Source organism: Nerophis ophidion, linkage group LG27, assembly GCF_033978795.1.
Source record: "Nerophis ophidion isolate RoL-2023_Sa linkage group LG27, RoL_Noph_v1.0, whole genome shotgun sequence".
Taxonomy (NCBI): Eukaryota; Metazoa; Chordata; class Actinopteri; order Syngnathiformes; family Syngnathidae; genus Nerophis; species Nerophis ophidion.
In genome coordinates this window covers 26,516,694-26,542,336 of record NC_084637.1, presented here as the reverse complement: position 1 = coordinate 26,542,336, position 25,643 = coordinate 26,516,694, and the positions used below count along the sequence as shown (strand labels likewise).

Genomic DNA, 25,643 nt, shown 5'->3' with positions numbered 1-25,643 from the left:
AAAACAGCCAGCTTTAGTTACAGCGGGCTGACTGGAGGCATCTGATAGCCAAACCTACTGGGAATTGGACGAGTGGCTACCTGAAATTGAAGCTCCAAGCCCTGAGCCGCACACACACACACACATGCACACAGCACAAGAGCGAGGGTGGGTAACATGCTTTGAAAGTCAGCCATGTGTTAGTTGGCCTGTATGTTAGACCCGCTCGACATCCATTGCTTTCGGTCCCCTAGAGGGGGGGGTTGCCCACATCTGAGGTCCTCTCCAAGGTTTCTCATAGTCAGCATTGTCACTGGCGTCCCACTGGATGGGAATTCTCCCTGCCCACTGGGTGTGAGTTTTCCTTGCCCTTTTGTGGGTTCTTCCGAGGATGTTGTAGTCGTAATGATTTGTGCAGTCCTTTGAGACATTTGTGATTTGGGGCTATATAAATAAACATTGATTGATTGATGTAAGTTTTGAAAGTTAGCAGCTTTCAGCAAAAGCAAGGCCTTGGTTCCCCCTTGAGTCTTTAAGCCAGGGTTCCCCAAACATTTTGACCCGGGGGCCGTATTGGGTTACAAAAAGTTCGGGCGAGAGTCTATATTGTAGCCCGGAAGAGTTAGGGCTGCATGGGATTATGGGTATTTGTTCTGTTGTGTTTATGTTGTGTTACGGTGCGGATGTTCTTCCAAAATGTGTTTTTCATTCTTGTTTGGTGTGGGTTCACAATGTGGCGCATATTTGTAACAGTGTTAAAGTTGTTTATACGGCCACCCTCAGTGTGACCTGTATGGCTGTTGATTAAATGTCTTGCAGTCGCTTACTGCGTCTCCATCCATCCATTTTCTACCGCTTATTCCCTTTTGGGGGCGCTGGTGCCTATGTCAGCTACAATCGGGCGGAAGGCGGGGTACACCCTGGACAAGTCGCCATCTCATCGCAGGCTTACTGCGTCTACTGAAGCTAAATACAACATGTGACTGGCACACTTTTGATACAGGTTGTAGAGGACGCTGAAGGCAGTGCCTCCACGGCGCCCCCTTAATATTGTTGTTCAGGTGAAATTCGGGGGAAAGGTTACCCCTGGAGGGGTACTGATAATTGGGAGTCTCCCGGACAAAATAGAGAGTACACAAGTATGACGCAATAGAGCATGGGTGTCAAACTCTGGCCCGCGGGCCAAATGTAATTTCATTTGGCCCTTGAGGCAATAATAAATTAACATTAGAGCTGGCCCGCCGATATCATACAGTGGCAGCGCCGCTGTATCACCGCATTCAACGCTAATTCTCATACTTGTCAACCCTCCCGATTTTTCCAGGAGAATCCCAAATTTCAGTGCCCCCCCCCCGAAAATCTCCCGGGGCAATTATTCTCCCGAATTTCCACCAGGACAACAATATTGGGGGCGTACCTTAAAGGTACTGCTTTTAGCATCCTCTACAACCTGTCGTCACGTCCGCTTTTTCTCCATACAAACAGCGTGCCGGCTCAGTCACGTAATATATCCGGCTTCTACACACACACAAGTAAATGCAACGCATACTTGGTCAACAGCCATACAGGTCACACTGAGGGTGGCCGTATAAACAACTTTAACACTGTTACACCACACTGTAAACCCACACCAAACAAGAATGACAAACACATTTCGGGGGAACATCTGCACCGTAACACAACGTAGACACAACAGAACAAATACCCAGAACCCCTTGCAGCATTAACTCTTCCGGGACGCTACAATATACACCCCCGCTACCAACAAAACTCGATTTTGCATGTCACTATAAAGTTGTATAAGCCTTGCTTGATCAATATTCAATGCAAAACTTCTTTGGGTCCCTATTAAAAGGTTAAGTTGTTCAACTTTGGCCCTGGGCTTTGTTCAGTTTAGAATTTTGTCCCACTCTGTATTTGAGTTTGACACCCCTGCAATAGAGCGACAAAATCAAGGGTACACAAGTATGACGCTATAGAGCGCCATTCATATAAAACTCGCGGGCCGCACGTTTGGGACCCCTGCTTTATTGTAAAGTTAGTTGTCTGTTTGTGCTCTCCTGATTGAAGACTGTGTTCCCCACAGGACAAGAAGAAATACCTAGACATCATCCACAGCTACATGGAGGTACACGGCACCGTCCACGGCACCAGCACTGTGCACCTCCCCAGCTACGTGAGGAACCACGGCATCCTGAGCGGCCGAGACCTGCAGTTCCTCCTCCGGGAAACCAAGGTTAGCTCATCCGGCTTTTATATAGTTCCCATAAAAAGACCTGCGGATTGTTTTGTCATTTTTTTTTTGTGTGTGTGTGTTAGGTGTTTTCCTTGCATCCTCTCGGCTGTGCATTAAAAAGGCTTACGATCGCGAAGTAACTTTAGCCACTTTATTGCTGAGGAAGGTAAACAGGAGGTGTTTTCTTCAACTTCCTCCTGCTCGCACAAACAAGCTGGGTGAGCTAATTGCCCTCGTGGGGCTGAACCAGCAAAATAATCAGGGGAGCTGATGTCCTCGCGTCAAGTTAACCACATCCTGTCTTAGCTTATAGTCCAGGTTATCATGGAGCAAAACATCTCTTATTGTTATTTATTGTCGACAAATGTCGGGAATAAACTTTGTCACGGACAATAGTCGTGACGTCATCGCTCGTGTTATTCCGGGCGGAAGTGGGTGACTTGCAAAAACATCGGCAGTAAAAACATTTAAAGAGTGAGAACATTTCCTCTTATTCTTGTTAAAGTCCTACTGAAACCCACTACTGCCAACCACGCAGTCTGATAGTTTATATATCAATGATGAAATATTAACATTGCAACACATGCCAGTACGGCCTTTTTAGTTGACTAAATTGCAATTGTAAATTTCCCGCGTGTTTCTTGTTGAAAACGTCGCGGAAGAAGTCACGGACTGTCAGGAAATATTAGCAGCTGCACCACTCGCGGCTAAAAGTCGTCTGCTTTAACCGCATAATTACACAGTATTTTGGACATCTGTGTTGCTGAATCTTTTGCAATTTGTTCATTTAATAATGGAGACTATAAAGAAGAATGCTGTTGGTGGATTGCAGCTGTCTTTAGCACCGAGACACAGCCGGTGTTTCTTTGTTTGTTGTGAAGCACGTCAACCAGCATGTTTTTGGATGGGGAAATTGTGATATGTATCTTACCGGAGACATCAGTGGATTATTCGTCGTCCTGCAGCAGCTGTCAAAAAAGGCAGCTGTGAGCTTGGCTCCTCGGCTTCTCTCTGAGACACTGCGTGTTCACCGCAGCCCTCCGATCTCGAGGTATGCCTTTACAATCTTTAAAATCTCACTAAAACACTGTTAAAACAATAAGCAGATAAGGGATCTTCCAGAATTATCCTAATAATTGTGTCTAATTACATCTGAAATGCTCACCTGCCGCTGCTCAGAGCCGTCTTTTTTTTTCACTATCAATGTCCTAATTCACAAATCTTTCATCCTGGCTCAAATTAATGGGGAAATTGTCGCTTTCTCGGTCCGAATTGCTCTTACTGCTGGTAGCTCCCGTTATAAACAATGTGAATATGTGAGGAGCCCGGCAACTCGTGACGTGACTCGCACATACTTCCGGTAAAGGCAGGGCTTTTCTATTAGCGAACAAAAGTTGCAAACTTTATTGTCGATGTTCTCTACTAAATCCTTTCAGCAAAAATATGGCAATATCGGGAAATGATCAAGTATGACACATAGAATGGACCTGCTATCCCCGTTTAAATAAGAAAATCTCATTTCAGTAGGCCTTTAAACAACATGACTATTTTGCTCATTTTGCAAAGCGGACTTTGTTTTTTATGGAAGTACGTCTGTGATACGGGAGCGTTTAAAGCGAAGACATGATGCCGGACACTTGGAGGAAGGATGTGGACTCGATAAGAGTTTTAGCTGGTAACTCGCTAACAAGAGTGGGGCGAAGTTGTAGGAAAAATAACTAATTTTAGCCAATGTCAGCCAGCTAAATCAATTCCAGTACTTTTTTAAAGCAGTGTCAGTTTGCAATGTACCATATTTTCCGGACCATAGTGCGCCCTGCCGATGAGCGGATCTACACTGCAAAAACTGAAATCTAAGTAAGATTAAATATCTCATATAAGGGTGATACTTGCTTATTTTCTTTCTGATAAGATAATTCTTCTCTCTAAGCAGATTTTATGTTAGTGTTTTACTTGTTTTAAGGGTTTTGCTCCTAAATGATCTCAGTAAGATATTACACCTTGTGGCTAAGATGTTATGACCTATATTGAGAAAAAATTGCTTGAAACTAAGAATATCAACTGTTGCGAAGCTGTGTCATCAACACTCATATATAAAACTGCTTCTTCAAAGTAATAATTTCTTATTTCAAGCATGAAATAAAAAATCATGACTTTGACACAGTTCATCCATCCATCCATCCATCTTCTTCCGCTTATCCGAGGTCGGGTCGCGGAGACAGCAGCCTAAGCAGGGAAGCCCAGACTTCACTCTCCCCAGCCACTTCGTCCAGCTCTTCCCGGGGGATCCCGAGGCGTTCCCAGGCCAGCCGGGAGACATATTCTTCCCAACATGTCCTGGGTCTTCCTACCGGTTGGACGTGCCCTAAACACCTCCCTAGGGAGGCGTTCGGGTGGCTCCTCTCGATGTCGAAAAGCAAGAGCAGCGGCTTTACTTTGAGTTCCTCCCGGATGACAGAACTTCTCATCCTATCTCTAAGGGAGAGCCCCGCCGCACGGCGGAGGAAACTCATTTCAGCCGCTTGTACCCGTGATCTTATCCTTGTACCCGTGATCTTATCCTTTCGGTCATGACCCAAAGCTCATGACCATAGGTGAGGATGGGAACGTAGATCGACCGGTAAATTGAGAGCTTTGCCTTCCGGCTCAGCTCCTTCTTCACCACAACGGATCGGTACAACGTCTGCATTACTGAAGACGCCGCACCGATCCGCCTGTCGATCTCACGATCCACTCTTCCCTCACTCGTGGACAAGACTCCTAGGTACTTGAACTCCTCCACTTAGGGCAGGGTCTCCTCCCCAACCTGGAGTTGACACTCCACCCTTTTCCGGGCGAGAACCATGGACTCGGACTTGGAGGTGCTGATTTTCATTCCGGTCGCTTCACACTCGGCTGCGAACCGATCCAGTGAGAGCTGAAGATCCTGGCCAGATGAAGCCATCAGGACCACGTCTTCTGCAAAAAGCAGAGACCTAATCCCGCGGCCAACAAACCGGAACCCCTCAACGCCTTGACTGCGCCTAGAAATTCTCTCCATAAAAGTTATTAACAGAATCGGTGACAAAGGACAGCCTTGGCGGAGTCCAATCTTCACTGGAAATGTGTCCGACTTAATGCCGGCAATGCGGACCAAGCTCTGACACTGATCCTACAGGGAGCGGACCGCCACAATAAGACGGTCCGATACCCCATACTCTCTTTGACACAATTGTGTCTCATTATTAAAAGACCTTTTTTCTCAACATACTGAGAAAAAATGTCTTATATTTGTTTTTTTCTGTCAAGAAAAGTGCACTTGTTATTAGTAAGAATATACTTATTTTAAGGTATTTTGGGGTTCATTGAGGTTAGCTAGTTTTGCTTGTTTAGGAAAGTCTTGACAAGCCAAATTTTCTTGTTCTATCGGCAGATAATTTTGCTTAGGTCAAGTAAAATACCGCTAATTTTTATATATTTTTTTTCCTTTTTTTTTTTTAACACTGACTTTTTGCAGTGTAGTCAGGTCTATTTTCATACAAAAGGAGCATTATAGGGCACATTAAAAGGGGTCATATTGTTTTTTTTCTGTTTCTAAATTGAAAACACTTCCTTGTGGTCTACATAACATCTAATGGTGGTTCTTTGGTCAAAATGTTGCATAGATTATCTTTTAGAGATCATCTTCAAGCCGCTTTTAAGCGGCCTTATTTACGTGGCCTACCTTCAGCAGTTTCTTCTCCCCGTCATCTTTGTTGTAGCGGTGTAGCGTGCAAGGACGGGAGTGGAAGAAGTTTCAAAAGACAGAGCTAACTGTCTTAATTACATTCAGCAGCATCTCCTCATCCGTGCCTCATTAGTGCAACAATGTGTCCCGTGGAAAAACCGTCGGACCGGAACGCTCCATAGATGGGTCAAATACAGAGAATAATTTCGCCACATCTAGTATGTGTGTGACAATCATTGGTACTTTAACTTTTAATAACTACAGTTCCTTGGGTGAATAATGTAAACTCACTACACCGGTATGTTTTAGCGCTTTCATGGCGGGTTTACTGACAGATATAAGTAAGAACTTTACACTACTTTATATTAGAAATTGCAACAGTGGAGGATGAATGTCCCATAACAAGAAAATAGAAAAAAAGAAGAAGCTTTCCAACTATGTTGTCACCACGAACTACAAAGGCGGAAGCGCGCAAATTTTCAGGATTTATGCAGATCCCAAATACAGATCAGCAGGTATCAGAAGGTAAAAAAAGTTGCTTTTGCATAACAAAACGACAGATAATATGTCTTACCTTATACACACACCATAATAATACTCCTATGTTGAAGCACAGTAAATGGTAAATCGGTTATACTTGTATTTCACTTTTCTACCTTCGAGGTACTCAAAACGCTTTGACACTAATTCCACATTCACACACTGATGGCGGGAGCTGCCATGCAAGGCCCTGGCCACAACCCATCAGGAGCAAGGGTGAAGTGTCTTGCTCAAGGACACAACGGACGTGACGGGGTTGGTAGAAGGCGGGGATTGAACCAGGCACGGCCACTCTCCCAACAGCGCCACGCTGTCCCGATACAATCCATCAAGCGGTGCGGCTTCATAAGTTACCAAAGTTGTACTAAAACATTTTGATAGAGTTTTGAGCGCCTTGTGTAATGTTCTACATTTTACAATATAAAATATTGATGTTGTTTACTTGAGTCATATTGCAGACTACAGGTATCTCTTATGTGTGACTGCCATCATAGTGCAGTCTACAGGTATCTCTTATGTTTGACTGCCATCTACTGGTCACACTTATCATTTCACCATGTATGAAATAAAATAGCTTCAAGGATGGTAAGCACAGGGTTATAAGGCGCACTGTCCAGTTTTGAGAAAATTAAAGGATTTTAAGTGTGCCTTATCGTTTGAAAAATTCTTAATAAAAAAGAGATAGACATGAGGCACCAATGCGAGGACATCATTAGATTAAACGTAAAATTTAATAGATAGCTAACATGTTAAAAAGGAACCAACGATACAATTCTTTACATTAAGTCTTGTATAGTCCTAAAACTGCCAATAGCTCATCAATAATCAATATACTAGTGTCCAGCTTTTTCTAACATCATTTCTTTTTGAGGAAGTTTGATTTAGTGTGTTTGTTTTTTGTTTTTATTGCTGCTATTTTAACAGTTGTTTTAAATACATAAATGAGGTTATTGTTTTTTTTTTTTTTTAGCACGTTACCTTTACTTTATTTTAAACGGACAACATTTTAATAGTCATTGTAATTTTTGTAACAACTGAATGAGAATCAGCACCTCCAAGTCCGAGTCCATGGTTCTCGCCCGGAAAAGGGTGGAATGCTATCTCCGGGTTGGGGAGGAGACCCTGCCCCAAGTGGAGGAGTTCAAGTACCTAGGAGTCTTGTTCACGAGTGAGTGAAGAGTGGATCGTGAGATCGACAGGCGGATCGGTGCGGCGTCTTCAGTAATGCGGACGTTGTACCGATCCGTTGTGGTGAAGAAGGAGCTGAGCCGGAAGGCAAAGCTCTCAATTTACCGGTCGATCTACGTTCCCATCCTCACCTATGGTCATGAGCTTTGGGTCATGACCGAAAGGATAAGATCACGGGTACAAGCGGCCGAAATGAGTTTCCTCCGCCGGGTGGCGGGGCTCTCCCTTAGAGATAGGGTGAGAAGCTCTGTCATCCGGGAGGAACTCAAAGTAAAGCCGCTGCTCCTTCACATCGAGAGGAGCCAGATGAGGTGGTTCGGGCATCTGGTCAGGATGCCACCCGAACGCCTCCCTAAGGAGGTGTTTAGGGCACGTCCAACCGGTAGGAGGCCACGGGGAAGACCCAGGACACGTTGGGAAGACTATGTCTCCCGGCTGGCCTGGGAATGCCTCGGGATCCCCCGGGAAGAGCTAGACGAAGTGGCTGGGGAGAGGGAAGTCTGGGTTTCCCTGCTTAGGCTGTTGCCCCCGCGACCCGACCTCGGATAAGCGGAAAAAGATGAATGGATGGATGGATGAATGTGCAATACAGTTACAGTACAAATAAATATTTATGAACAAATTAGTCATCGTTGTTGCAAAAAACAACTTAATTTGCATTTACCGTATTTTTCGGAGTATAAGTCGCACCTGCCGAAAATGCATAATAAAGAAGGAAAAAAACATGTATAAGTCGCACTGGAGTATAAGTCACATTTTTGGGGGAAATGTATTTGATAAAACCCAACACCAAGAACAGACATCCATCCATCGATCCTTTTGGGATCGCGGGGGGCGCTGGTGCCTATCTCAGCTACAATCGGGCGGAAGGCGGGTACACCCTGGACGAGTCGGCACCTTATCGCAGCAAGAATAGACATTTGAAAGGCAATTTAAAAATAAATAAGGTAATGGTAAACAACAGGCTGAATAAGTGTAGGTTATATGAGGCATAAACAACCAACTTAGAAGGTGCCTGGTATGTTAACGTAACATATTATGGTAAGAGTCATTCAAATAACTATAACATATAGAACATGCTATACGTTTACCAAACAATCTGTCACTCATAATTGCTAAATCCCATGAAATCTTATACGTCTAGTCTCTTACGTGAATGAGCTAAATAATATTATTTGATATTTTATGGCAATGTGTTAATAATTTCACACATAAGTCGCTCCTGAGTATAAGTCGCACCCCTGGCCAAACAATGAAAAATCTGCGACTTATAGTCCGGAAAATACGGTAAAAGTCAATGGAAAAATTAGGCAGAACTGTGGTTTACCAGGTTAATTGAAAACCTTGATGAGTGTGTGGGGTGTGTATGCTACCACAAGTGACTGAGTGCGGACGATGTGTAGAATTAACAATGTAAGTCTTACCAGGGGTTGTTGTCGGTGTGTGTTGTGTGCATTTTTCATCAAATCCAAGGGGCAAGGCGAAGAGGTAGTCAGCAGGGAAGCGAGCAGTCGGGGGTTGGAGAGAGGCAACAATTTCTGAGTCCAAGCTGGGGTTGAGGGTCGAGGGAGGCAAGAAGAGATCCGGGTGGAGGTCGTGAGGCAAGGCACGATCACAGGCAACAAGGAAGACACAAGGGACATAAAAAAAACACAGGAACCAGGAAGAGCACAAAGAAGGCGAGCAAGGAACGAGGGAGAGGTGCCAGACGGGATGCTTACTGTGAAAGATTGGCTACGTTCTGGCAAAGGCCCCTCGGGTCTGCTGGACTTTATGCAGCTCCCTCTCGTCAGATCCAGGTGTGTTGATTCTTGATAGGCTGCAGGCTCGTTGCCGCGTGAGCGTGCTGCACTCAGCACGAGTGAGGACGTTTCTGAGTGCGCCGTCAGCAGAGGTGTCTCTTGGCGCACTGTCAGCCGCTGAGGAAACGCGGGTTCGACACACGCTTTATAATCGGATTAGTATACTAATCGTTAAGTTACTCGTTGACTAGTTGCAGCCCAAGTGTCATTTTGGTTTATTTCTACAGTATATTGTTCACGGCGAGATTCCATCCCAACGGCACATACACCATGAGGATGAAGCGATTCGAGTGCATTTCTCAAAGGTCAAGACCACTGTGACCTCATAGATCGTATCTGCAGACATAAATTGGAGAATTCACCGGCGCTCATCTTAACATTTTGCACAAATGTCACAATAAGATCAGGAAGTGATGACATTTTCTATCCGAAAGGTCAGGTTCACCGTGACGTCGCGTGGTTCCGCAACAAAGCTCATCATCGTCCTGCACTTTAAACCTGGGGTCTATCCGTTCTCCCTTTGAATATTTCAGAGGGTTCGCCTCCAGTCCTCGCGGCCGCCGTCTCTGACTGCGTTCTCCTCTCCTCTTTGCTCCCTATAAATAGAGGTTGACTGCTTCTCAAGGTTGACGAGCTTTCTGCATGCACTTACACAACACTGATGTGGTGTTCTTTGCTGCCACCTGTTGTCAGGAACCTGCTATTAACCGGGGATTTAAAAGAATCCGAGCGTCTCTCACTCTCATTGAGTGTGAACGTAATTTTGGTCTAATAATAATAATATTACCCTAGTGAGAATTGTTGTACTGTCGTTTGGGGCTTGTAATGGTGTTTATGTGGGTGTAATTTCACGTCTACAGGGCTTTTCAAAGGTAAAAAAAAATGTTCTAGCTATAAATATACAAACCCCGTTTCCATATGAGTTGGGAAATTGTGTTAGATGTAAATATAAACGGAATACAATGATTTGCAAATCCTTTTCAACGCCGTCGGCTTCTCTGGGCCCGAAATCATCTAAGACGGACTGATGCAAAGTGGAAAAGTGTTTTGTGGTCTGACGAGTCCACATTTCAAATTGTTTTTGGAAATATTCGACATCGTGTTTTACGGACCGAACCATCCAGACGGTTATCGACGCAAAGTTCAAAAGCCAGCATCTGTGATGGTATAGGGGTGCATTAGTGCCCAAGGCATGGGTAACTTACACATTTGTGAAGGCACCATTAATGTTGAAAGGTACATACAGGTTTTGGAACAACATATGCTGCCATTTAAGCGCCGTCTTTTTCATGGACGCCCCTGCTTATTTCTGCAAGACAATGCCAAGCCACATTTAGCACGTGTTACAACAGTGTGGCTTCGTAAAAAAAAGAGTGCGGGTACTTTCCTGGCCCGCCTGCAGTCCAGACCTGTCTCCCATCCAAAATGTGTGGCGCATTATGAAGCGTAAAATACGACAGCGGAGACCCCGGACTGTTGAACGACCGAAGCTCTACATAAAAAAAGAATGGGAAAGAATTCCACTTTCAAAGCTTCGACAATTAGTTTCCTCAGTTCCCAAACGTTTATTGAGTGTTGTTAAAAGAAAAGGTGATGTAACACAGTGGTGAACATGCCCTTTCCCAACTACTTTGGCACATGTTGCAGCCATGAAATTCCAAGTTAATTATTATTTGCAAAAAAAAATAACGTTTATGAGTTTGAACATCAAATATCTTGTCTTTGTAGTGCATTCAATTGAATATGGGTTGAAAAGGATTTTCAAATCATTATATTACGTTTATATTTACATCTAACAAAATTTCCCAACTCATATGGAAACGGGGTTTGTATTCAAATTACAATTGATCATTCCTATTTAGTATAAATTAATTTACCAGAGTCAGTCCATGAACCAATTATCAGCGATAAATGACGGGTTTGCTGTATTACTCATGGTGACAAGAAGTAGATTTGGCTATAAGACTGGAGCGTATATGTGTATAAAATACACAACCAACAGAAATGCAGTTCAAGTACATTTATAAACAAGAAATAATGTACATTTACAAACTTAATCGGTTCTGGAACGGGGTTCGTAAATGGAAAAGTCCTTATAGTGAAGCAAATTTCTCCATTTGAAACCGTGTAAATATGAATAAAAGGTTTCTAGCCTCGACAAAAGTCCATATTTTAGTGAAGGTTTGTGCACTTTGAACACGATGTAAAGTGCTATACAGTACTGGATGTCAAAATAGGGGGCATGGATCTCTTAATAACAGGCCAAAACAACAACGACAATGTGCCGTCTTGTATGTTTCTGCCAACACTCACAGAAGTCCCCTTGGTGCCCTCACAAACAATAAGAAATCACAAAAAAAATTCATATGAACAACTATATGTCTACAATACTAAATATTTAATAAAGTAAAATAACAAGTCTGCTTTGGCGTATTTTTCCAGAAAAAGTCTGGTCTCATCACAATTAAAATTTGCCGTGGTACGAAGCCTGCTTCATCGATTCTTCCATGCTTGCGAGCGGCAATAATGTACTATTCGCAATTTTTTTTTTTTTTAAACTCCACGGCAAGTCCCTCTTTCTTTCTACGCTGGTCTGTTGTCTTTTTGGGACACATATTGAGTTAGAAAATGGACAAAACTTGTCAAAAGGTGAAAAAACTCACACAAGCTGAAGCACTGTGTAAGGGCAAGGCAGGTTTGTTTTATGGAGCACAATTTGTACACAAAGCAATTGAAAGTGCTTTGTGTACAATTAAAATATGGCAAAAATGTTTAATATAAAATCATATTTCAAAATAAAATCCCAACATACAGTCACCGTAAAAACAATAAGAATTAATTAAAATTAAAATCAAATACTGTAGATAAAATACTTTCAGTTGTCGTATTCGGTTAAGTGTTTTCAGCCTGGATTTGAACATTGCCAACATTGAGGCCCAAAACTTTGGTCCGGGCTCTGGGCACCAGCAGGAGACCACTGCCTGAGGTTCTCAGAGCTCTAGATGGCTCTAACATGTCAGAGATGTACTTTGGCACAAGACCATGAAAAAACTTGTACGCAAAGCAGGGCTGTTTTGAAGTCTATTCTCTGAGAAACAGGAAGCCGGAACTGGACTAATATCTCCTGGTTCTAGTCAGGACTCGAGCAGCAGCATTTTGGATGTACCGCAGCTGCTTTGAAGCTCGTTTAGAGAGCCCAGTGAGAAAGCCGTTACCGTAGTCTAGCCTGATGAGACAAAGGCATGGATTAGTCTTTCTAAATCTGATTTAGAGATTATTCCTCTGATTTTGGCAATGTTTTTCAGGCGATGAAAAGCTTCTGATGTTATTGACTTAATGTGGCTTTTAAAGGTCAAGTCTGAATCCATTATTACACTAAGATTTCTAACCTGATTATAAGGTTTCAGGGAGAGGCTCTCGAGGTGATTAATAATAGTTTTCTTGTGTTTCTGTGGACCAAAGAATTATTTTGGTTTAGTCTCAAAACTAGTAGTGTAATGTACTAGGCAGCAAGCGACGTGGCACACAATTGCTGCAGGAGAGACGCAAGATCAATGAATGTGGCCTGACCTAAAAGTTTGGAAATCAAAAAGAATTTGCAAATAGAGGGGTTCTTAAATCAAGTTTTATTATGGATATTTTACAAGTTAAGTTAGAATATGTACTTACTACTTATTAATAATCTTGTATGAACAATAAACAATAGACAACTGCAATTTAGTTCAATCCATGTGTTTATATTCCAGATAATATCCAAAGTTCATCTGAAAAAGTAAAAAGAAATAAGGTGATAGGTCCAAGGGGGAAAAGAAAAGTGATATATCTCTCAACACAGTCAAGCCAAATCAAAACTGCTATGTCGCGTCAGCATTATTTGAAAAAGTAAACAAAACACAATAAATGGGCCAAAAAGATGAAAAAACAAATGTTCTTTAGATACGTTATATTTGGGGGAAAGCTTTTGCTACAATATAAATGTAAAGTTGTAAGTTAAGAACACCTCCTAGTGGTCTACATGACATGTAATGGTGGTCAAATCTTGCCTTGATTATGTTTTACAGAGCATCTTCAAATCCTTTTCTTGGCGGTCTAATTTACGTGCCAAAGTCCTCCTCAAGGCCAAGCCCCTATGACTCCATCTCCACCCCGTCAGCCATGTTTTGGTTTCAAAACGCTTCCATATCGAGCCTACTGACAGATACCAATTAGAACTAGGGTTGTACGGTATACCGGTATTAGTTTAGTACCGCGGTACTAATGAATCATATTCGATACTATACCGCCTCTAAAAAGTACCGGTGTCCCTATGCACATGAGGACTTTGTATATGACCAATGTATGATCCGGGAACGACTTGGTATCGGATTGATACCCAAATTTGTGGTATCATCTAAAACTAACATAGGATAGGATAGGATAGATCTTTATTGTCATTGTACAAGTACAACGGAATTTCATTTTCGGCACAGTCCCGCTAAGAGCAGACATACGTTACAGGGGGGGACAAGACGAGGCCGCCAACGGATCAGCCACTTACGGCGCTCCTTAAAAAGGTGAGAAAGGGGGGGGGAGTAATAAAAAAATATCAGTCTAAGACTAGACCCTCAGGAGGGGTCCAGACTGAGTCCAAGAAAAAAAACTTCCATAGCAAAGCACATTTAGATATTAGAACATACATCTCGAGATATCTAGCAACAGAGGGAAGGCGTCGAGGGCGTTGGGTTGGGGTGTGTATGTGTGGCGTATATTTGTGTGTGTGTGTGTGTGTGTGTGTGTGTGTGTGTGTGTGTGTGTGTGTGTCTGTGTGTGTGTGTGTGTGTGTGTGTGTGTGAAGTGAAGTGAATTATATTTATATAGCACTTTTCTCAAGTGACTCAAAGCGCTTTACATAGTGACACCCAATATCTAAGTTACATTTAAACCAGTGTGGGTGGCACTGGGAGCAGGTGGGTAAAGTGTCTTGCCCAAGGACACAACGACAGTGACTAGAATGGCACAAGCGGGAATCGAACCTGAAACCCTCAAGTTGCTGGCACGGCCACTCTACCAAACGAGCTATGCCGCCTCACGCGTGCGTGCAAGCCCGTAGTGTGTCTCTGTTCCGCGGCCTTGATGTATTGTGCAGTCGCTAGTCCAAAGTCAACAACAACAGGTGTGTGTCCATGAAAGACAAACAAGAAAGTTAAGAGAAGACAAAGAAGCAAGCAGGAGAGATAAGGGATAGGAAAGAGGAGCGTCCACCCTCGATGAGTGCCAGAGAGAAAAATAAAAAAATAAACATTTCTGTTGTTTGATACTTTAATGTAGAGGGTCAAACAACAGAAAAATAAGTAATTATTACATTTTAACAGAAGTGTAGATAGAACATGTTAAAAGAGAAAGTAAGCTGATATTAACAGTAAATAAACAAGTGCATTAATAAACCATTTTTACATCTAATAATGTTGACAAAATAATAGATTGATAAATGACACAATGTTACTGCATATGTCAGCAGACTAATTAGGAGCCTTTGTTTGTTTACTTACTACTAAAAGACAAGTTGTCTAGTATGTTCACTTTTTTATTTAAGGACAAAATTGTTCTTCCATTGCAATAAAAAAACAAATATTTAGTGTACCCTAAGATTTTTAATATAAAGCCAATTACGCCAGTTTTTGTGGTCCCCTATATTTAGAAAAGTATCAAAGTATTGCAATACATTTTGGTACCGGAAAGTAAAATCCATTTCAGGTGAAGCGCATCCAGAGAATGCCAAAAGTGTGCGAAAAAGTAATCAGAGCAAAGGGTGGCTATTTTGAAGAACCAGGAATATAAAACATGTTTTCAGTTATTTCACCTTATTTTGTTAAGTGCATAACTCCACATGTGTTCATTTGTAGTTTTGATGCCAATAGTCATGAAAATAAAGAAAACACATTGAATGAGGTGTGTACAAACTTTTTTTCTGTACATTATTTATTTTTGTTCGATCGATTTTTGATTTAAATCGATTTAGAATCGTTACAAATAAGTATCGTGATTCATTCAAAAATGTTTTTTGTTTTTTTTTACAATCCTAGTAGCCATCCCAAGCCGTCGCCCAACACTACATACAACTTGACCAAATTCTTTGTCACATTCTGGGTAATTCAAGTTGTCTAGTATGTTCACTGTTTTATTTAAGGAAAAACTTGCAATAAGAAACATATGTTTAATTTACCATAGGATTTTTTGTTAAAATAAAGCAATTATTTTGTGGTGCCCTTTTATTTAGAAAAGTACCTAAAAGTATTATAAATAGATAAATGGGTTGTACTTGTATAGCGCTTTTCTACCTTCAAGGTACTCAAAGCGCTTTGACACTACTTCCACATTTACCCATTCACACACACATTCACACACTGATGGAGGGAGCTGCCATGCAAGGCGCTAACCAGCACCCATCAGGAGCAAGGGTGAAGTGTCTTGCTCAGGACACAACAGACGTGACGAGGTTGGTTCTAGGTGGGATTTGAACCAGTGACCCTCGGGTTGCGCACGGCCACTCTCCCACTGCGCCACTACATTTTGGTCCCGGTACCAAAATATTGGTATCGGGACAACACTAATTAGAACTATGAGCTACTTTACGCTACAGCAGAGGGTGTTAGCATGCATGTGCATGTACGAGCCAGTCTGCCCCACGACAAGAGGATAGCGAAAAAGAAGGATCTTATTGAGTACAACTGAATGAAAATGGCAGACTCGCGCAAAGCTCTTTGGGTAAACCTCTACCATACATGGAGATAGCCGCTAAGGCAACATACGTCACTAAAGTCCAAAATTCCAAACAGCTCATTCGGAGGAAGGCTTTTTGATTGATTGATTGATTGAAACTTTTATTAGTGGATTGCACAGTACAGTACATATTCCGTACAATTAACCACTAAATGGTAACGCCCGAATAAGTTTTTCAACTTGTTTAAGTCGGGGTCCACGTTAATCAATTCATAGTAAAGACTAATTATAAATATCTTTGCCATTTCTTCATGGTTTGATGTCACTTTTTCGGTAATTATTGTCTTCCCAAATATGCAAAGGCTTCTTCATGCGACGAAGCCGGCTTACTTCACCGCAGTCTGTAGTCTATTGCCCCCCAGGTTGTGGTGGCAGCGACGAGGTGGAGACGTGATGGCGACAGGCCGAGTTACACCGATCCTTACACCCACCCACCCCCTTTCCCGGCCCCCTCCCCCTGCAGTGTCCACCTTAACTAACAAATCTTCTGGGGGAAACACTAGGGATATAACGGTGCACAAAAATTTCGGTTTGGTAAGTACCTCGGTTTAGAGGTCACGGTTCGGTTAATTTTCGGTACAGTAAGAAAACAACAAAATGTAAATGTTTTGGTTATTTATTTACCAATTTTGTAAACAATGGCATAACATACATATACACACATGGTCCATTGCCAAAGTTAATGTGGTCAACTTATATAAAATAAAAACTAAATAACATAAGGCTCAGAATGGTTTCTTAACAAAACCTTTCTACATATTAAGTGCTTTTTTTGATTGATTGATTGATTGATTGAGACTTTTATTAGTAGATTGCACAGTACAGTACATATTTCCGTGCAATTGACCACTAAATGGTAACACCCGAATAAGTTTTTCAACTTGTTTAAGTCGGGGTCCATGTTAATCAACATTAAACTGCCTCAAGTTGTTACTCAGATTAAATAAAATGACAAAACTTTCTTTTTTCTACATATAAAAAGTGCAACATTAAACAGTTTCAAGTCAGCTCAGCCTCAGATTAACTTTTCTTTACCCTTCCCCCTCTAACTTGGCAGTAAGAGGATATATGGGCTTATTGTTCTTCCACCATAGAAGTGGGTCAAAATCTAGTTTTAATGCAATACAGCAACCTCCTGCGACCCCGGACGCGACAAGCGGTAGAAGACAGATGGATGGTCTTAAATCTGCTGCTATAAAAACATTTGTTATTGCTTCAGCCCTGCCTGACTCGCCGAGGAGAGGCTGCTTGAATGCGGTGGTGACGCTTCAAAGGAGTTAGCATGTTTGACGTGTTGGCAGAAGCATAACCTACTGCTGCACATCAATGTCGGCAAGCCTCCGTCCTCCATTGTTGTATCGCATCGCGCAGCCAAAGTGTTCCCAAAGGGGATATGTAAATGAGGCAGGAGGGTCTTCCAGCTCTGGCTTTTACATATTGTCCTAGCCTGGTCGCTGCTAGCATGCGGTGTGTTGTGCCTCGCTCGGCATTGTTTACACAACGTGCGGTGCGCTACCTAAGATGTCCGTGTGGAAACTCGTTCGGTACACCTCCGGACCGAACCGAAACCCCCGTACCGAAACGGTTCAATTCAAATACATGTGCCGTTACACCCCTAGGAAACACTGTATATCAGGGGTCACCAACCTTTTTGAAACCAAGAGCTACTTCTTGGGTACTGATTAATGCGAAGGGCTACCAGTTTGATACACACTTAAATAGATTGCCAGAAATAGCCAATTTGCTCAATTTACCTGTAATAAATAAATCTATATATATAAAAAAAAATGGGTATTTTTGTCTGTCATTCCGTCGTACATTTTTTTTCCTTTTACAGAAGGTTTTTTGTTGGGAATAAATTATGAAAAAAACACGTAATTGAACGGATTAAAAGAGGAGAAAATACAAAAAAAAAATTAAATTAAATTTTTAAACACAGTTTATCTTCAATTTCGACTCTTTAAAATTCAAAATTCAACCGAAAAAAATTAAGAGAAAAAATAGCTAATTGGAATCTTTTTGAAAAAATTTAAAAAAGAATTTATGGAACATCATTCCTAATTTTTCCTGATTAAGATTAATTTTAGAATTTCGATGACATGTTTTAAATACGTTAAAATCCAATCTGCACTTTGTTAGAATATATAACAAATTGGACCAAGCTATATTTCTAACAAAGACAAATCATTATTTTCTTCTAGATTTTCCAGAACACAAATTTAATTGAAATTCAAAAGGCTTTGAAATAAGATTTAAATTTGAATCTACAGATTTTCTAGATTTGCCAGAATCATTTTTTTGAGTTTTAATCATAAGTTTGAAGAAATATTTCCCAAATATTATTCGTCGAAAAAACAGAAGCTAAAATGAAGAATTAAATTAAAATGTATTTATTATTCTTTACAATAAAAATAAAAAAAATACTAGAACATTGATTTAAATTGTCAGGAAAAAAGAGGAAGGAATTTAAAAGCTAAAAAGGTATGTGTTTAAAAATCCTAAAATCATTTTTAAGGTTGCATTTTTTCTCTAAAATTGTCTTTCTGAAAGTTATAAGAAGCAAAGTATAAAAAAAAAAATGAATTTATGTAAACAAGTGAAGACCAAGTCTTTAAAACATTTTCTTAAATTTTCAAATTCTATTTGAGTTTTGTCTCTCTTAGAATTAAAAATGTCAAGCAAAGCGAGACCAGCTTGCTAGTAAATAAATACAAATTTAAAAATAGAGGCAGCTCACTGGTAAGTGCTGCTATTTGAGCTATTTTTAGAACAGGCCAGTGGGCGACTCATCTGGTCCTTACGGGCAGACCCCTGCTGTATATTATGTAAATATTACGTGTATATTTTATATTGCTTTTAGTCTATTTTATGCTTGCATTGTCCTTTCCATCTTTTCCATCATTTGTAACTGAGCTACTGTGTGGAACAATTTCCCTTGTGGATCATTAAAGTTCGTCTAAGTCTAAGTCTTAAAAGTGATTAAAGCGTCTTGTTCTCTGACAACGAGGCTGCATGTATGCAAGACAGGTGTAATTACCTCAGCTTTGGTGCTGGCTTTTAATCACGGGGACGTCTTCTTGCCAGGACGTTGACAGTAAATGTTGTTGACGGTGCATAAATGAGCAGGACAAAGATATTTTACAACAAAAGAAAGGATCAAAAGGCAATAAATGCAGGGATTTTGTTTTCAGTGGAATCAGTGCAAGCACTCATGAAATGATTCAGCAGAGAGAAACCGTACATTTTGTTGCTGCACAGGGAAATAAGGCTGTGGTGAAAGTTGGATGCTGGAAGTAATGTGAGCGTTACCTTTTGCTTGTTTGACCCCCCTGACTGGAAAGGAAAATTGCCGCGTCAACTGTATCTTCTTTTCATAGCCGCGAGGGTCACTTTGTTTGGGTCCAATAAGTCCACACAATCAACTCATCTCGCCACTCACTTTTTTTTAGTCGCCGCGAGCTGTCCGCCTCCTGCCCGGACAAGATGGCGGTTATGTCAGCGTCACCTCAGACCCAGCTGGTGTCGTCGTGTGCCGCAAATGCCCGACCAAACTAGAAAAAGGAACATTTCTGCGACTAGATTAGATTAGATAGTACTTTATTTATTCCGTCAAGAGAGTTCCTTCAGGAAAATTAAAATTTTCAGCACAATCCCATTCAAGATCAGACAAACATTACAGGGAGACAGAACAGGATCGCTGACGGGTCTGCCGGCTTCCGGCGCCCCTTACAAAAAAGATGAGATACAGGTAAACAAGGGGCGGGGGGAATGGGAGAAAAAAATAGAAGATTAAAATAAAATTTAAAAAATCGGTCTTAGCCTGGGCCCTGGAGAGGGGGTGCAGACTAAGGCCAAGGAAAAAACAACAACTCATAGCCATAGAACACATAAACATCAAAGAACACAGAGGACATTAAAGCAGCAGATACAACCAGACACTTCTACATACAGCTATGAATAAAAAGTAAAAGAAACATATCCACTGTGGTGGCCTCTGCGGTGTTCCACGCCATCGTCCGCTGGGGTGGGGGGAGCATGGCCAGAGACAGGAGCAGACCCAACAAAGCAACCAAAACAGCCGACTCCACTCTCGGCCAGTGTCCACTCCACATGGATGAGCGAGGATACGTCCAAGGTGACTGAGGTGTCCGACACCTGCTCACCCAGCCAAGACACCGCGAAGCCTCTCCGTCCCAGCTCTGCACCCCGTACCCCACATCCGCATCTCCTCCAGTCCCTCCAAACCGACTCCGGTGTGGCAGACACCCAGCAGCTGGTCTCCATGGCCAAAAGGCTGCCGAGAGACAGATCCAGAAGTCCACAAAAAAAGCACCACAGAGGTCACGAAAGTGCCACCCCTTGTCACACTGTCCCAAAGGGTCCTGGACCAAAAGGCAAAAAAATATAATGACACATGAAAACAAGAGGGAAACACAGAAGGATGACACAAGAGCACAGAGCTCCTGCCTACAGCAGCGCCATCTTGGGAAAAAAAAAAACTATAAGTCCTCATCTCCAACCAGAAGTGAGGAAATCCTCGGGAAATTGCGTGTAAATGTTAAAAACACTCAATTGTATCTACGCATTAATTATATATAAATTCAAGCCGATACGATAATGTCCTGCTTCTCGAGACTGATGCCGATAATTGTCATGCACAAAAATTCACCAGTTTTTGCAAGTCTGTCCTGTCCAATTAAAAATGTTATAACTTGTGGCTACCAAACACAAAATCTTAAAATTAACTCTCTAGCACCCCCCTTAAAATTTTGAAATAATTCGCCACCAGGTTCACGTATCGACACAGAAATCGCTGGAGACCATCCATCCATTTTCTACCGCTTGTCCCTTTCGGGGTCGCGGGGGGTGCTGGAGTCTATCTCAGCAGATGCATATAACCTCTATCCATCCATCTTGTTGTGATCCGATGGTCGGATCATCGCCATTTTGTTATTTTTGTTCCATTTTTATATCACTCTGCCGTTTGACATGCTTAGTTCCCGTTTTGTTCGTTTCCATGGTCACTCATTAGTTTCAGCTGCTACTCTCGGTTCCAGCACACCTGTCTTTACTAATCACCACCAGCCTTTTCTGTTCACTCATTGTCGGATCTTAGTTTGCTTTCACGCAACTGCTGATGACTTGTCGTTCATGCTCTATCCCGCTAGCTCTCATGCTAAGCCCTATTTTTATTCCTAGCTTTCATGCTAGTTGTTTTGTTTTTTACTCTTTGTGCCAAGTGTTTGTGTTTGGTTAGCTTTCCCTAACTTTCCATGCTAGCGCTTTTATTTGACTTTCTATTTGCACCAGTGTTTTTGTTCATAGCTCCTTTTGTTTAATAAATCCCTTAGTTCTTACCTTTTTGCTGTGTTCTCAAAAATTAGCCCCCGCCACCAGATTCATGTATCGTCGTAGAAATCGCTGGAGACGTCAATCATGACAGGACGCATGTAAAAGCCCCAAGAACCCATATTTGAAAACAAACAGGAAGCCCTTTCTAGGGCAAAAACAGGGGCCATACTTTAACAAACTACCCTCTAACGCCCCCTTAAAATGTTTTAAAAATTAGCCCCCGCCACCAGATTCATGTATCGTCGTAGAAATCGCTGGAGACGTCAATCATGACAGGACGCACGTAAAAGTCTCAAGGACCCATATTTGAAAACAAACAGGAAGCCCTTTCTAGGCCAAAAACAGGGGTCGTACTTTAACAAACTACTCTCTAACGCCCCCTTAAAATGTTTTAAAAATTAGCCCCCGCCACCAGATTCATGTATCGTCGTAGAAATCGCTGGAGACGTCAATCATGACAGGACGGACGTAAAAGCCCCAAGAACCAATATTTGAAAACAAACAGGAAGTCGGAAATCTTGGTTTCTGTCAGCCCTTTATAGGCCAAAAACAGGGGTTGTACTTTAAAAGGGAACATTATCACCAGACCTATGTAAGTGTCAATATATACCTTGATGTTGCAGAAAAAAGACCATATATTTTTTTAACCAATTTCCGAACTCTAAATGGGTGAATTTTGGCGAATTAAACGCTTTTCTGTTTATTGCTCTTTTTGCAATGACGTCAGTACGTGACGTCACCGAGGTAATACGGCCTCCATTTTCATTTTCAACACATTGCAAACATTGGGTCTCAGCTCTGTTATTTTCCGTTTTTTCGACAATTTTTTGGAACTTTGGCCTCGTCTGTGTGTTGTCGGAGGGTGTAACAACACTAACAGGGAGGGATTCAAGTTGCACCACTGGCCCGAAGATGCGAAAATGTCTGCCGCCAGACCCCCATTGAATGTACCGGAGTGTCTCCACATTTTACCGGCGATGACAGACATGGCACAGAGATGTATGGATAACCTGCAGATGCATTTGCAACGATAACGTCAACAAATTCACAAAGGTGAGTTTTGTTGATGTTGACTTATGTGCTAATCAGACATATTTGGTCGCGGCGTGACTGCCAGCTAATCGATGCTAACAGGCTATGCTAATCGACGCTAACATGCTATTTACCGGCGGTGCTAAAGCAGACATGGCACAGAGATGTATGGATAACCTGCAGATGCATTTGCAACGATATTACGTTTCTTTCCACCCACATTTAATGCGAAAAAAAACCACTTACCAATCGAAGGATTTAAGTTGCTCCAGTGTCACGAGATGCGAAAGTCCTGATCGTTTGGTCCGCACATTTTACCGGCAATGCTAACGCAGCTATTCGGCCATGCTATGGCTATGAATAGCGTCAATAGCTATTTGCTCAGTAGCTTCAGTTTCTTCTTCAGTACTTTCATACTCCAATACATGCGTAATCTGTTGAATCGCTTAAACCCCTGAAATCCGAGTCTGAATCCGAGCTAATGTCGCTATATCTTGCTGTGGTATTCGCAATTGTTTGTTTACATTGGCAGCACTGTATGACGTCACAGGGAAATGGATAGTCGCATCGTAAATAGCGAAAATCAAGCACTTTAAAGCTTTTTTTAGGGATATTCCAGGACCGGTAAAATTTTGAGAAAAACTTCAAAAAATACAACAAGCCACTGGGAACTGATTTTTATTGTTTTTAACCCTTTTGAAATTGTGATAATGTTCCCCTTTAATAAATTACTTTTAGGCACTTTGACTGAGTGAGTTGGAGTTAAAATGACAGATACGAGACAGACGGGAGATGGTAAATTGCGAAAGAGTTTTGCCTTGGCCAGAGTGTGTGGGCGTGTCATGGCGCCACACTTTGAACAACCCCGCCAAGAGCAGCAAGAACACCGACTTCTTAAAAGGCAAACCCACCGTGATGGCGTGCTACAAAACTTTCAACATTTGTTTCTTGACTCCACAAACTCCGATGTCGATCAGAATTGGTAGCAATGACATCCTGAAATGATGGCCCGCTCAATACGGATTTGTACGCCTTCATAGTGGGCGTGGCCTAATGTCACAGCTGCACCTTAGATGACCAGATCTCCTTCCAAAATGACATGAGGCCTTTTTCAGTTGAGGTCCGCTCTTGACGACATATTGATATCCACACCAATATCGTCCCCTTGTGGTGGAAAATCATAGCAGTCCAAACTTCCTTCCACATTTTTGATGGTTGCTCAGGTAGAGTGTCCGCCCTGAGGTCGGTAGGTTGTGAGTTCAAACCCCGGCCGAGTCATATCAATGACTATAAAAATGGGAGCCATTACCTCCCTGCTTGGCACTCAGCATCAAGGGTTGGAATTGGGGGTTAAATCACCAAAAATGAATCCCGGGCGCAGCCACCGCTGCTGCTCACTGCTCCCCTCACCTCCCAGGGGGTGATCAAGGGTGATGGGTCAAATGCAGAGAATAATTTCGCCACACCTAGTGTGTGTGTGTGTGTGTGTGTGTGTGTGTGTGTGTGTGTGTGTGTGTGTGTGTGTGTGTGTGTGTGTGTGTGTGTGTGTGTGTGTGTGTGTGTGTGTGTGTGTGTGCGTGCGTGCGTGCGTGCGTGCGTGCGTGCGTGCGTGCGTGCGTGCGTGCGTGCGTGCGTGCGTGCGTGCGTGCGTGCGTGCGTGCGTGCGTGCGTGCGTGCGTGCGTGCGTGCGTGCGTGCGTGCGTGCGTGCGTGCGTGCGTGCGTGCGTGCGTGCGTGCGTGCGTGCGTGCGTGCGTGCGTGCGTGCGTGCGTGCGTGCGTGCGTGCGTGCGTGCGTGCGTGCGTGCGTGCGTGCGTGCGTGCGTGCGTGCGTGCGTGCGTGCGTGCGTGCGTGCGTGCGTGCGTGCGTGCGTGCGTGTGATTATCGTTGGTACTTTAACTTGAACTTTTAACGTTGCATGTGTCATGTACTTCATTTCTTTCTTTTTAGATATATCTTTATTTTTTGGACACTTAATAGTAAAATAAAACAATTGGATTCACAGATTTGACCTTGCTGGTGTTTCAGGTGGCTGATAAGGTTCGATGTGTTGAATTTTACCGCTGCTCTTGGAATGTTTCCAGAAGATTTTGCAGAAATATATATATTAGGGCTGTGAAGATATTATTTTGAATCAGATTAATCACATATTGGAATTAATTATGATTAATTACATGGGATCACACACTTGTATAATTGAAATGTGCTTAAAGGGGAACATTATCACAATTTCAAAAGGGTTAAAAACAATAAAAAATCAGTTCCCAGTGGCTTGTTGTATTTTTTTGAAGTTTTTTTCAAAATTTCACCGGTTTCGGAATATCCCTAAAAAAAAGCTTTAAAGTGCTTGATTTTCGCTATTTGCGATGCGACTATCCATTTCCCTGTGATGTCATACAGTGCTGCCAATGTAAACAAACAATGGCGAATAGCACAGCAAGATATAGCGACATTAGCTCGGATTCAGACTCGGATTTCAGCGACTTAAGCGATTCAACAGATTACGCATGTATTGAAACGGATGGTTGGAGTATGAAAGTATTGAAGAAGAAACTGAAGCTATTGAGCGAATAGCTATTGACGCTATTCATAGCCATAGCATGGCCGAATAGCTGCGTTAGCATCGCCGGTAAAATGTGCGGACCAAACGATCAGGACTTTCGCATCTCGTGACACTGGAGCAACTTAAATCCGTCGATTGGTAAGTGGTTTTTTTTGCATTAAATGTGGGTGGAAGGAAACGTAATATCGTTGCAAATGCATCTGCAGGTTATCCATACATCTCTGTGCCATGTCTGCTTTAGCACCGCCGGTAAATAGCATGTTAGCATCGATTAGCATAGCATGTTAGCATCAATTAGCTGGCAGTCAACATCAACAAAACTCATCTTTGTGAATTTGTTGACTTTATAGTTGCAAATGCATCTGCAGGTTATCCATACATCTCTGTGCTATGTCTGTCATCGCCGGTAAAATGTGGAGACACTCCGGCACATTCAATGGGGGTCTGGCAGCAGACACTTTGGCATCTTCGGGCCAGTGGTGCAACGT

General features: G+C 42.3%; 1 protein-coding gene across 1 annotated transcript in view; it reads left to right on the top strand.

Annotated features, from left to right (window-relative positions):
* mgat5 (alpha-1,6-mannosylglycoprotein 6-beta-N-acetylglucosaminyltransferase) overlaps window positions 1-25,643 on the top strand; it is a 235,233-nt gene that overhangs the window by 191,575 nt on the left and 18,015 nt on the right. The window contains exon 12 of the mRNA XM_061889592.1: window positions 2,066-2,215. Within this exon, the coding sequence (XP_061745576.1) occupies window positions 2,066-2,215 (150 nt within the window). The remainder of the gene's footprint in view (window positions 1-2,065; window positions 2,216-25,643) is intronic.